Here is a 14,150-nt window from a genome sequence, read left to right on the forward strand (position 1 = left end):
TCCCCTTAAAATAAATATATATATATATAATATATATATTTTAAATAATTTTAATTTTTCTTATCCTTTTATTATTGTCTTCTTTTTTTATAAATTTTTTTTATTCTTCCGTGCACTTTTTATGTCTCTCCCTCTTTTTAGTTTTTCTTTATTTGAGGACAAGCAAACTTTTAAGTTTGGTGTTGTTGCTTCGCTTGTGGTTTTTTTTTATTTTAATGGCATCAAAGGGAGGCGAATCATTTTCACGGAAGAGCACAACTTGAAGAATGAAACGGCCACTAGGATAACTAAGGTGGTTGAGTTCCTTTTATTCTATATTTCATTCCGTTCTTATTATGTTATATTCCAATTTTCTACTATTTTACTTGAATGTCTGCATGATCTTTAGTAATCCTGAGTCCTAGGTTTTAGTTTAATTCCATTAGTTTGAAATTTTATTTATTTATCTTTTAACTGAAGAAATGTCACATGTACCGCTCACTGAGCTTGAATCAAAAAAGAAAAAGAAAAGAAGTGATGTATTGCATGAAAAAATAAGTTTATATTAAATAGTAGTCTTATTTACTTAAATGTGGTGGTATTATCTGTAATTTTGAATACATTATATGAACAATGCATATTTGAATTTGAATCAAAGGATGTTGATGTATGAGAAAAAAGAATTTAGAGAACTATTATGAATTCTCTGAAGTAAACAAAAGCTTAATCCTTAAGGCAAAAGAAACAGCAAAAGAAAAATAAAAGCAAGGTCCAGGGCTCTGAGCATCAATGGTTAGAAAGGTCAAATATGATTAAAAACTCAAAGAGTTGTTTTCCTAGTCATATGCTTGTGGTGTAAATGTGTCAAGTAACTCTTGAGACAGAGCACTAAGAGTCGAGGCCAACTGCAAATACAGAGTATGCCAAAGGCTTTGAGCACCACTGTCTGGGAGTAATTGAAAGAAAAATCAAAATTAAAAGAGAGTTCCCCATTTAAGTGTTGTGGTATTTTTGTGTCAAGTAAGGCTTGAGACAAAGCATTTAAAGTCACGGCTAGACTCAAGGTGCAAATCACCAAAGAAAAGAGAATGAAAAAAATTGTTGTATTCAAGGATTAACCCAAGGTAAAAAGGCCAGAGAATTCATAATACTATCCAGACTCTAACTCCAAATGACAGTGACATTCCTCTGATTCAAAGGATAGTGAGATGCCAAAACTATTCAGAATTGTAGTGTATAAACCCCACTTTAAGAAGAGACAGGAGCTTAATTGAACACTCACTTCTCATGCAAATTCACATCCTAAGTTTATATTAGTTTTGGTTGCTTGAGGACAAGCAACAATTCAAGTTTGGTGTTGTGATGTGTGAGCATCTTTCCTATCTTTTCCTAGTGAATTTGTATCTGAATTGTTAAGTTTAATCAAGATTTAAATATTTTTTAGCCATTATGAATGCTACTTTGAGTTGTGTACAATTCTGTTTATTTTAAGTAGTACTCGGATGGACTTGATGGAGTTTTTGCAGAAGAAGAGAAGAAAGTGAATGATACTGTCAACCCTGAGCTCCCTGCACTCTAACGGACATAACATGAGCTACAGAGGTCCATTGATGTGATTTCAGTGGCATTGGAAAGCTAACTTCTATAGCTTTCCAACGATATATGATAGTATTCCCTTCTCCTTCATTCTGTATGGCCAAGATGGTGCCTAACTTAGAATTTTCCAAGTTAGGTGCCAAGAAGGCCTAGCCAGCAAAGTTAGGTGCACAACTCTTGAAGTTAGGTGCCATTCCAAGGAGAAAGAAGTGGTCCCGTGTCTATGTAATGATGGCAACAAAATCTTTATTTTATTTTTTATTAAACTTTTATTTGAATTACAAGTAGAAAAAGATATTATAGTTTTAGAAAAAATATTTTACATTAATTAGGATTAGATATAAAAGGGAAAAGATTCAACCGCTCGGGCCTTTCTTCTCTTCTCTTACCTTATTCCGCAATTTACAGTTTTTCAGAATCCTTGTTTTCTCTCTGAACTATGAGAAACTAAACCTCCATTGTTAAGGTTAGGAGCTCTGTTTATTCTATGGATTAATACTATTACTGTTCTATTTTAATTCAAGTATTGATTTCAATTTCAAGAATTATTTTCGTTCTTTATCTTATGAATCTGGATGGAACGGAAGTATGACCCTTGTTCTAATTGAATTCTTGTAAAACTTGGAAAAGCTCTTTGCTTGAACAATAGCTTGAAAATAATTTCTCCTAAATTTCTAATTATCTGGACTTAACGGGATACGTGACATATAATCCTCTTATATTTGGGCAATTAGGGTTTCTATGGCATATAAACTAGAATTGAACTTAACCCTCTAATTGGAATCAAGTGACCAAGAAATTGGCAGTTGATGAAGGTTAGAGGAGACTAAAAAGGTCTAAAGAATTAGGGTTTAGTCATATATAGTTTGCAATGAATTGAATCTTGCATGATTAAAATAGTTGGTAAGAAAAGTTAATCTGGAAAATAAATATCTCTGAAACTTTAACTGTTTTCTCTATATATTTCACAACCCGTTTACTGCCTGCTTTATTAATTCTCTGATTTTACTGTTTAATACAATTGAACTCTCAAAACACCATTTTCTGTTTGTTTAACTAAGTGAATCACTCAATCATTGTTGCTTAGTCTATATATCCTCGTGGGATCGACCTTCACTCACCTGATGTATTACTTGGTACGACCTGGTGCACTTACCGATTAGTTTGTGGGTTATAAATTTCGTACCAGTAACTAAGAGCTTCGTTGTTAATCTCATTACATAGAAGATTCCTTTTGAGTAAGGAGGATGGGAGGAATGACATGACGATGGTGAGGTGGGAAGTTGTGCAGACTCCAAATAAGCTAGGTGTGTTGGGGTGGGTGATGTGATGATTACTTCTATTTAAGTGGTGATGGTATTTTTCAAAAGAAAAGCATCCGTTATGAAAGATTATTGTATGCTCTTGTAATAATCTAAATCCCAATGAGATGTTATCCAATCAAATGTTACCTACTAGAGGGGTCATATAAGGATAGTTGTTAGCTACAGATTAAGGAACAATATGTGAGATATAAAATGATTTTTGACTTGTCTTTAGAGGTAGGTGATGGAAGAAAGACTCGATTCTGGAAAAATATTTGGCTTCAATGCAAGTCTTTGAAAGATAGATTTTTGAGACTTTTCTTAGTTTCAAACCAAAGAGGATCTGTCATAGAGGATTGTGGTTTTTGGGATGGGTTAGAGTAGATTTGAAACTTCCAATGAAGGCGAGAGTTATACCAATGGGAGTTGAAAACTGAACCAACCACATGATACTCTAATGACAGTTAAATTAGCAACTGACAGAGAGGATAGAATTGTACGAAAATTTGATAAAAAAAATGTGCATTTTCTACTAACTCATTTATATAGGTGTTGCAGGCAGAAATGCTACCAAAAGAAGTAATGAATTAAAGCTTCACTAGAACTATTTGGAGAGGTTTGATTTTACTAAGAGTGAAATTTTGTGCTTGGTTTGTTTTTGATAGTCAAAGTGAATATCAAGGAAAGACTGAGCAAGCTAGGACTTGTTCATCTCGGAGATAATGTCTTTGTATTATGTAAAAAAGATGTTATTAACCACTTATTTTTTTGGATGTGAATTTAATTGGCATGTGTGATGCACATAGTTATCTAATTTTATTTTGGCAGGTTATGATCCTTTTTCTGGATGTTAAAGGAATATTTTGAGAGTTGGACATGAGCTCTTACTAGAAAGGAGGAGCGAAAAAATAAAAATGGTTGATGCATTTTTTTGTGATTATTTGAAATGTCTGGGTGAAAAGAAATAGAAAAATATTTCAAAACAACGAAACAGATATAGAGAAAATTATTAACAAATGTTTTTTAGCTATAAAAAATGAAGTGGTGTGAATAAACTATTATTTCATCTGTTTTTATTTTATATATTTTTTTGTTTTTTAGTTCATCTTTTATTCTATTTTAATGTGTTGAACTTCTTTATTCAAAAGAATATATATAAAATTTAATTTTAATACAATAATTATGTAATTTATATAGTTATTGAATTACGTTCAATTATTTAAATGGCTATTTATATGTTATTTGTTAAAAATAGTTATTGTTATTAAAATTGTGATTAAATATTTGTTAAATTTTTTTATATTTTTAATATATTAAAATTAAATTTAAAATTTATTATGTGTATCCTATATACTATTTATAAGCTAGCTTGTGATTTTTTTTTCCGAGCTCACCCATAAATCCCTAATTAATTAAAAATTTTATCTTCCTTGTGCATTTGACTACTTTGATTGGTTGAATAGTGATTTACTTATTTCCCTTTTTCCTATTCGTTGGAATGGATATTGAATAGAATAATATCATACATTCAAGTTCTTTTGCTATAAATTCAAGTTCTTTTGTTAATTAAATTCAACTAAATTAATCTAACATAATAAAAATCAGTTATGAGTAATATTATTTTAAATTTTATTGTTTAACTTAGTTAAACTTCATTCATTAAAAAATATAGATGTATAATATTATTCTATTCAATATAGAGTAAATAGTCAAAATTGTCCCTAAAAGATACATCGATCTCCATTTTGGTTCTCGAAAGATAAAGTTAATCAAAATCGTCCCCGAAAGATACATGATTGGTCACGTTAGTCCTTCCGTCAGTTGGATGATGACGTGTCACGTTAAGTGCCACATGGCATAGGATGATGTGGAGGGATAATGCCACGTGTCAGGTCAGCGACGCATGGCATGCCACGTGTCAGATCAGTGACACGTGGCACTTGACATGTAAAAAAATTATTTATAATTAAAATAGTCCTTGAAAGTTCAGACGTAAATTATTTTCAACCCTAAAATTTTAAAAATTAATCAAATTAGTCCTTATATAATTTTTTCATTTTTTTGATAATATTAAATTTAAAATTTTTTGATACTACTAATTTTAATAGAAATATAATTGACAATCAAAAAATTAGTAATTGTATTTTTTCTTCTTAAAAATTTTTTCAATAAAGTTATCTCTCTCCTTTAATTCTTGTCAAAATCTCTCTTATTCTTTTCTATTCTAAAACATTTTTCTTATATTATTACATTTTACTGGAATATATATATAAGGAGAGAGATATTTTTGTTAAAAAAAATCTTTAAGAAGAAAAGATACAATTACATTTCTATTAAAATTAGTAGTATAAAAAAATATTTTAAATTTAATATTATCAAGAAAAAATAAAAAAATTATATAAGGACTATTTTAATTAATTTTTAAAATTTTAGGGATGAAAATGATTTACGTCTGAACTTTCGAAGACTATTTTAATTATAAACAACTTTTTTACATGTCAAATGCCACGTATCACTAACCTGACACGTGACATGCCAGGTGTTACTAATCTGACACATCAACCAATCATCTTGTGACACGTCATCATCCAATGACGGAAGGACTAATGTTACCAATCGTATATCTTTTAGGAACGATTTTGATTAACTTTATCTTTCTTAAAATAGAGATCGGAGTATCTTTCAAAAACGATTTTGGCTATTTACTCATTCAATATACCTGCTTTAGAAGCTGTAGAGCATGAGGCTATCTGTATTGGCATATTCAGCTACATCAGAAACGATAAACATTTCACATCTTTGATGGTACCACTATATGGATAAGGTTTAAGGTTCACCAGACTTTGTAACGTAGTTTATGCTCGAGGTAACATACCAAATTTTGTATTACAGCTCTATTCTCGATCAATAATCTACTATAAAGTTAATAAAAAAAAAGATGAACAAAAAACTACTGTCAGGCCAATTTTTCCATTGGAATTTAGATCCTCCCAAGTAAAAAAATTGGTAAAATAATAAAATAAAGTTAATCATTATTGATTTTATAACTTTGAAATATGTCCAACTATCTTAATTTAAAAATAATCAACTCTTTACTTTATCACTTTGTCAACTTCTTTACTTTAGAAAATCTTAATCCTTTCCATTGATGCTACATTCTGCATTATAGCCGAATCTCTAGATATTATTGCAATACTACAGTCTACAGGTCAAAGCAGGCACTACGGATAAATCTTAGTGCTTAATATAGGGGAATTTCAAGTCACAACTGTTTGCTGGGAACTGGTAATAGAACCACAATTATTGACGTCATAGATATACATCTCAATCCTTGACTGATGTCCGTAAAATCTTCACGTCATGGATGGGCCTGAATAAGTATAAGATCAAAATTAGAATTGAAGTGGTTCTTAAGGAATTTCTATAAAATACTTCATTTCAATCATTGATGCAGCTGATAATTTTTGGTGTATCAAGATCCAAATTCAATTTGGTTTATCATAGAACCTGAATGTTCATTGGCCAAAGCCGAAAAGCTTTCTCTTTGACCATGTATTCACAAAAATAAACATGAAAACAAAATGATGATGAATGGATCAATTCATGGCTATGTTCCACATATGATAAAAGGAATAAAGGATAAAACATAGGTTGTGGAATTCTAGAACACTGAATACCCAGCAAATAGGCGAGCTCAATATCTGTAGAAGCTTTGTAATTCATATAACCAGTTTAATTCAGAGGTTTACTGCTAATTTTAGGATGCGTTTGGTTTGCGTTTTCAATTTTTGTTTCCATTTTCAGTGTTTTCTGTTTTCTGAATTTTGTGAAGGAAAAAGTGAAAACAGTGAAAACAATAAAATCCTATTGTTTTTACTATTTTCACTTTTTCCTTCACAAAATCCAAAAATCAGAAAACAGTGAAAATGAAAACCAAAAATGAAAATGCAAACCAAACACACCCATATTCCTTGATTGTTGGTTTATGTATAGCATATGTTACTTTAAATAGCTATCTTGATATATGTTTGACATACCTATCATTGTTATCTGTTTGGACACTGCCAAGTCTTTTGATAATTTCCATCCCACGGCATACTCTCCCAAATATTGTGTGTTTTCCTGAAAATTGAAACAATAGGTATTCTAAATTTTTCATGAAAATTGAAACAATCAATCATAAAATGACCAAGAAAGTCTCGGTCTATGCCTGAAAATGTGTCAACCTTTAAAGCAAAGATATATCAGAGAACTCTCTTAAAAGAGAAAAGAAATATTTAGTTGGATGAGGAAACAAACTAAACTATGCATGCATTTGTATCCACCAAGAAATGATAACATTTAAGAAACATAAGCAAGAAGCTGCATCCTAATCCATAGCTTTGTTGACACAATCATTAAAACACACGAAGAGAGATTCTAATCCATCTTAAATCCTCCACATTTGGACAGGACCACATGTTGTGATATAACTTCACTAGTTGCTCCTTGCTCGCATGCTTGGAATACATCTATACCTTTGGCCTCTAGTGACCTTAGGGCTTAGAGAGACTACACCCGATCATGATATAAGCAGTCATACAACAGCAAATTGTAAGGTGAATTATGTCGATCTACCTCTCACCTAAAAGCTGAAACGGAAAAAGGGAACATGAATGGAACAGAGTTGCAAAACCAATTTTCTTTCCATGACTCTACTATGGGAAAGAGATTACATTTCATCATTATCTGATTTTCATGCACAAGACAGTTTGCATTCACAATGTGTGTGCCACTGTGTCAACAATCCAGCAATTGTGCATGCTTCTCACTGAACCAAACTACTCACGGTACATGGACAATTTCAAGTTACCATATTGGTGGGGAAAAAACATTCAAATTAAAGCACAGAATCCTCACAGTGCAATAGGTATGGTAAACTATAAATATTGGAAAAACAAAAACAAATTTAATCATAAACTTCAGAAGTAGTGCCTTACAATTTCCAATTTCTAAAGGTAATATACAGAAAAAAGGAAAACATTACCATCAAGAGAAGGGCATGGTGCTAGAGTAATAAAGAATTGACTGCCATTAGTATTTGGGCCAGCATTTGCCATTGATAAGATACCAGCTCCAGTGTGCTTCAACTCTTGTCTAATCTCGTCTTCAAATTTCGGTCTGCGACAAAGAACAAGCGAAACAATGCAATAAATCATCAATGAAAAGTGCATTACGATCAACATGAAAAAATAAAACAGAATATAATCACTAAAAATAAAAAAGACATACCCATATATAGACTCTCCTCCCCTTCCAGTCCCAGTGGGATCCCCTCCTTGTACAATGAAGTCCTACTCAACAATTAAACCAAATGAATCCATGTATCAACATTCAAAAAAAAAAAAAGGGGCACATACTCATACACAGAGGGAGAAAAATTGAAGTACCTTGATGATTCTGTGGAACTTAACATTGTTGTAATAACCTCTGCGAGACAATTCAATGAAGTTCCTGCAAGTCCTTGGTGCGTGCTTGTAGTACAGCTGAACCCAACATTGAAAAAATAAATTAAAATAAAATAATTGTTGCCATTGGCAAACCAAAAAAGGAAAATTAACAAAAACTGAAAAAAAGACAAGTACTTCAACAGTGAAAGAACCCATGGAAGTTTCTAGAGTAACCTCCGGAGCACCACCTTCTGCGTTTGCCCACATTTTTTTTTTATTTTCGCTTCGTCAGTCACAAAAAGCAAATGCTAATAATAAGTTGATTCCGTTTCTCTCTCTGAGCCAAAGAAAGAAAAGCGTCAAGATTCAAGAGAGTGAAAGACTCTCCGTGACTATAAAATTGCTAATGTTTTATACTGGGCGGGGCCTTTTATGGGCCTAGGCCCATATATCGCCTGGCCCATTTTGTTTTCTCTTTCATCTGAAAAGCTCCAAACTGTGGTTTTTCCATTTGAATATTGGAATCGTGGCGATGAGACCCATCAACCTTCCCGAACCGCCGAACCATTTCTTCAGCTTGCCGAAGTTCTTCGACGGCGCCGTCCGGCGAGCCGTCGTCATCGGTAACGGCTTCGCCGGCGCTGAGAACCAGTGCATCGGGTTGGTCCGTGCTCTCGGTCTCTCCAATCTTCACTCCCTATACGTAAGCTTTGGAACTAAGCTGAATTGTATCACTGGATTGTGTTTGGTTGCTGAGAAAAATTGATTTATTATTATTATTTTTTTATGTGCAGCGCGTGACGAGGCCCCATGGAGGAATCAATAGGTGGCTTCATTGGCTTCCGGTTTCGGTTCATAAGATGTTGGATTCTGTTATCAGAAGGCTCTGTGGGAATTCGCGGTTTCAAGCTTCGAAGATTGGTATGCCAATCATATTTTCCTAACTTTTATTTTGTTCATGTGATTGCTGTTTGTGCTGATTCGTGTGCTAAGTTGTATTTGAAAATGATGGTTGCTTAGTTCAGGCATATCAAGCGTTTTAGAAGCTGATGCTTACCATATTGCAACAATGGCGCGTGAAACGTTCCACAAGTATGTTGTGGTCTTATTGTGCTTTCTGAAAGTGAAATTCAGAGGTGTGGTGAATTTGTATTAGAAAGACTAATGAATTGCGGTTGTATTTTATTCATAGGGATGGTCCCTTGTTGGTGGTTGCATCTGGGAGAGACACTATTCATGTCGCAAGCTCCATTAAACGGTTAGCCCCAGAAAATGTTTTTGTTGTTCAGGTTATGCTTTGTACTTATTCTATTTTTGTAACTTGACGCATAAGTTCATTTCATGATTGAATGCGATCATAGTACATGTATATCTGTTGTATGCTTGAGTGAAATTATAATCTTTTTGCTATCGGTTGAGTGGAAATTGAATTAGACTTGTTTCTTGGTAAATAGTAATATTTAAAGAGAATGGATATTGTTTGCATTTTTGAGAAATTGCTTGGACATATTATTTCTATGATACCTGTTGGGGTGATAAGTTCCAAATGTTTCACATGCTGTGATGCCTATTTCAGATACAACATCCGAGAGTGCGCCTGAATCGATTTGATCTTGTTATCACTCCACGCCATGATTATTATCCGCTGACTCTGGAAGGCCGGCGGCAAATTCCATGGTTTCTTCGGAAGTGGGTCACTCCATGGGAACCTCCTGGCAGCAATGTGGTGGGTACTGTGGTTGTGTGATGTTTGTTGCTTTAGTATTTGTCTCTTCCCTGTGATGTTGTCTTACATTATACACCTTTTCCCATCTTTCAAGTCCCTGATTTTACATTATAATAGTTCCTCACTGTGGGAGCGCTTCATCTAGCTGATTCCACTACTCTTAGGGCTGCTGCTTCTGCTTGGCATGATGAGTTAGCAGCTCTGCCCAAGCCTTTGCTTGTTGTTAATGTTGGGGGTCCTACAGGTATTTTATTTTGCACTGAGGAACTTAAGATGCTTTGCCTGTTGGACGTTTTAAAAAGTATCATATGTTCATATTAATATTTGCTTTTCGTATGTAAGAAATCAATCAATTTTTAGATGTTCTCTTGCACCTTGTAATTGTTTGACATTTGTAGTAAAATTCTTCTTGTTGATGTTTTAGTGTTTATCATTATTGAGATTGTTGTCATTGTCTGTAGAAATCTGGTCAAGAATCTTTCATTTGTGTGTTAGTATTTATTGTCTGTTATTCCTACTGAATTGATGATCGTCCCTTGCATATTGGTGACTCTCTTAAATGACTCCATAGCCTAGTTTCTGTTTACAGGATTGATTGCATTACTAACTGGCAAATGTTTGCATTGGATTGATTGCATTACTAACTGTCAAATGTTTGCATTGTATACTGCATAGTTGGAAATTTACTGAAGTTGACTAGGCCAATTTTGCATACATTACGGTTTGTTTGATTAAAGCCTCAAAGATTCTGAGCTTAAAATTTGAAACTTTTTAATATTTTTATGGCCTACCCCCTATGTTTCTTGATTATAATATGTATTTTACAGTTAACACATTACCGTTGGTTATATCTATGTTATGTGTTAGAGTAGAATTTACTTTTTCTAGTCCTACTTTTGCTGTGCCCTGTATTGCTCTTGTTTTTATTATTATTATTATTATTATTATTATTATTATTATTATTATTATTATTATTATTATTAAATTTTGATAACTTTTTATCAGAAAATTGCTGCTATGGTGTGGATCTCGCAAAGCAGTTGGTGGTAATGCTTCAAAATGTGTTATGGAGTTGTGGAACTATCCGAATATCTTTCTCTAGAAGAACACCTGCGAAGGTATAAAATATTACACAATTAGTAAGAATATTTTTTTATTCAATAGGTCGTGATTATAATAAGCTTTGGCTTCTACCATGAGCATGCTTCTGGTTGGTGGGTTTGTTTGTAAGCCTTGAAAGCTGGCATTCGCGACATACAGATGATGTTGCCATAAGGGATGGAGACCCCATTCATTTGTATACTTTGATATATTTTGATCTGTTCAACAAATTCAGTTTTGCCATCCTTATTGCAGATCTCCAACATTTTGGTCAAAGAATTTGCCACAAATCCTAAGGTCCATATCTGGGATGGTGAAGGTACTTATACCTGTAATGTTCATAGCCATAAAACCATGTCCCAGCATTGAAGATGGCATTATGTGATGTACTTTATTACATTCAGGTCCAAATCCGCATATGGGACATCTGGCCTGGGCTGATGCCTTTGTTATCACAGCTGATTCCGTTAGTATGTTAAGTGAGGCCTGCAGTACCGGGTACGTAAGATCACCTGATGATTAGCATCTACCATTAAAGAGGAAAAAAGAAACCTCATTTCATCATTCACTCCTTAATGGGATATCTATAGTTCCATGACTGTGTATATTGTGCTACAGGAAGCCTGTGTATGTAATCGGAGCGGAACTCTGTACATGGAAATTTGCGGACTTCCAAAATTCTTTGCAGAAGCAAGGAGTCACTCGACCCTTCACTGGGCAAGAAAATGTGAGTAGGCAGCTGTCCTATGATATTCTCTTTCTTTTTTAGTTGCAATTAGTTCTCATCATTAGATTGCAAAGTTAGATATGGAAATTGGGTTTTTATTTCGTGATACATTTCCTATATATAACTTTCGAAGTTGCCTTATGAGAAATAATGTAGACTGGTTTTAGATGGGAACGGCCTCTTATGTGCTGTCATGTCATCTTCAGTTCTTGGTGATATTTTTTGTTGTTGAACAGCCATTGCATTTTACTTATTTGTGTTTTGGATTATACAGATGAGTGAAAGTTGGAGTTATCCTCCACTAAATGACACTGCAGAAGCCGCCAATCAAGTTATTGCCGCACTTGCTCAGCGTGGATGGACTATTCATACCTAATGGTTTTCTAAATGAATTAAGCTTCCTTTGGAACTCATGGAATTTATAAATGAGGTGGTGGCTGAAGAGGAAATACTTTCCAATTCCCACTGGGCACTAGCTTATGTATATGTATATTTATATAGCTTTGGAGTGCTCAATGTCTGGGAATTTCCTGTTAAGAAAGGTCACTAAAAATAGTTATAATGACATGCTTTTTTTTTTCCTTTTTAATAGGTGGTGCGGCCAGTGAGTGATCTCACCAATTTTCGCTTGTAATAGAAATTTGAAGCAATAATTTTGGATCTAATCTAGCTCCTTTCTTTTCTTCTTTTTTGGTGATAGTTTTATATTTTTTGGTGAGTTGTAATGATATAAGTTATACAGCACTTTGGCTGCCTTTGTTTTTAAAAACAGGACAAAACATCGAAAACAGGATAGGACAAGATATTGATGGATAGAGATACAAAATTTTATGTTCTTGTATTCTGTTTGGTGATAAATTAGAATAAATTATGAAAATTCAATTTATTTTCATTTTTTTTCATTCAAAAAATTTGAGATGAAAAATATAATAATAAAAAATATAATTATGAAAAATTAACAAGAATAATAAGAAAAAATAAAAAATAGGTTGTGTTTCTTGTTTGTGTTTTCGTATCTTTCTTGTCAGGATAGATACAAAATATACTAATTTAGTATTTCTAGACACATTGTCTCTGTCCATATTTTTGCCAAACACGATTTTGTATCTCAGTATTTTTGTCTCAATGTCTTATCTTTATAAACAAACGCAGCTTTAGGATGTAAGACTCAATGACAAATCCCCCGGGATGTAACACTTAATCACAAATCTCCGTTTCTTTGAAGTCAATCTTTATTATTTTTTAAAGAAAAAACTCAACCTAGGAACTGTACTATAACGAAAAGGAAAAATCTATCGTGCTTATTTCATTTGTGAGCATTGTATGTTGTTATTTCGTGTCACAAATAGCGAACGACGCATGGAGGAGCAGGTAACATCTGTGTGCAATAAGTTTCGTTTGGTTTACCAGCTTGATTAGGGTCATATTTTGACTAATGAAGTATCTTAATGTAGGTGGAAAAATCGGCCGTATTTGTATGGGCTCATAATACTTTAATAATTGCGATGTGAATGGAGCTCCAGAACAATTGAATAATACACGCCGGAAATAAAGACGTTATAAGGGTGACATTCGTTTTTGTAGAGATGGGTCACAAAATATGTGAAGTTGAATGTGCTTTGTAATATGACTTTGTAAGATTAGGATTATGTAAATATCTTTAGGGAATAGGAAATGATTTAAATATCTCTAGGAATTAGGATTATAATGAGCTGTTTTTTTTTTTTTTTTTTTAAGTTAGGAATGAGATTCGAACTCAAAATTTTTAGGTGAGAAAGGGAGACTGTCATTTAAACTATAATGAACTGTTTTTTTTTAGGAGTAAAACTCGAACCTAAGACCTCTAGATAAAGAGAAAAGACTATATCATTTGAGTTATAACTCGTTAGCTATAACGAGCTTTTTTATTATTTAGCATGATTAGCATGATTAGCTAATATATAGAATTTATTAAAAAAATATCTTATAACTTTAATTACTAATTCATGAAAAAACTTACCTGCGAAATGTCTAAATCACACTCTCCTCCTTTTTATTTTTAAAATGTACACTTTCCTATATACAAGAGTTAAATAACATAAATTTAGTAGGGGTGGCAAAGGGGGATGGCCCGCCCCAACCTGCCCCGCTCCCACTAGGTTCGGCCCACCTCGCCAACTAAAATGGGTTCAAAATGATAGTATGGTGGATTGGCGGGTCGGTGAGCTAACCCACCTGACTCTTTTTTTTTTTGATAAATAAAATTAATTAAAATTAACCAAAAAATAATAATTAAAAAATTAAATACA

The 14,150-nt window shown here is 33.1% G+C and overlaps 2 protein-coding genes across 2 annotated transcripts; one reads left to right on the forward strand and one right to left on the reverse strand.

The window, feature by feature from the left end:
- Nucleotides 1–5,899: 5,899 nt before the first annotated feature.
- LOC107494032 (peptidyl-prolyl cis-trans isomerase CYP18-2) lies at nucleotides 5,900–8,691 on the reverse strand. Its single transcript, XM_016115065.3, has 6 exons — nucleotides 8,504–8,691; nucleotides 8,309–8,404; nucleotides 8,151–8,212; nucleotides 7,906–8,039; nucleotides 6,917–7,001; nucleotides 5,900–6,249 (listed from the first exon to the last, which is right to left on the reverse strand). The coding sequence occupies exons 1-6, from the start codon at nucleotides 8,573–8,575 to the stop codon at nucleotides 6,204–6,206; spliced, it is 495 nt and encodes a 164-aa protein (XP_015970551.1). The 5' UTR covers nucleotides 8,576–8,691; the 3' UTR covers nucleotides 5,900–6,203.
- Nucleotides 8,692–8,832: 141 nt separating this feature from the next.
- On the forward strand, nucleotides 8,833–12,544 carry LOC107494031 (mitochondrial fission protein ELM1). Its single transcript, XM_016115064.3, has 11 exons — nucleotides 8,833–9,011; nucleotides 9,103–9,229; nucleotides 9,334–9,400; nucleotides 9,501–9,597; nucleotides 9,885–10,034; nucleotides 10,152–10,278; nucleotides 11,040–11,152; nucleotides 11,391–11,454; nucleotides 11,540–11,633; nucleotides 11,754–11,862; nucleotides 12,137–12,544. Exons 1-11 carry the CDS (start codon nucleotides 8,841–8,843, stop codon nucleotides 12,236–12,238), a joined length of 1,221 nt encoding a protein of 406 aa, XP_015970550.1. The 5' UTR covers nucleotides 8,833–8,840; the 3' UTR covers nucleotides 12,239–12,544.
- Nucleotides 12,545–14,150: the final 1,606 nt, after the last annotated feature.

The sequence above is a fragment of the Arachis duranensis genome, chromosome 6 (assembly GCF_000817695.3).
Source record: "Arachis duranensis cultivar V14167 chromosome 6, aradu.V14167.gnm2.J7QH, whole genome shotgun sequence".
NCBI lineage: Eukaryota > Viridiplantae > Streptophyta > Magnoliopsida > Fabales > Fabaceae > Arachis > Arachis duranensis.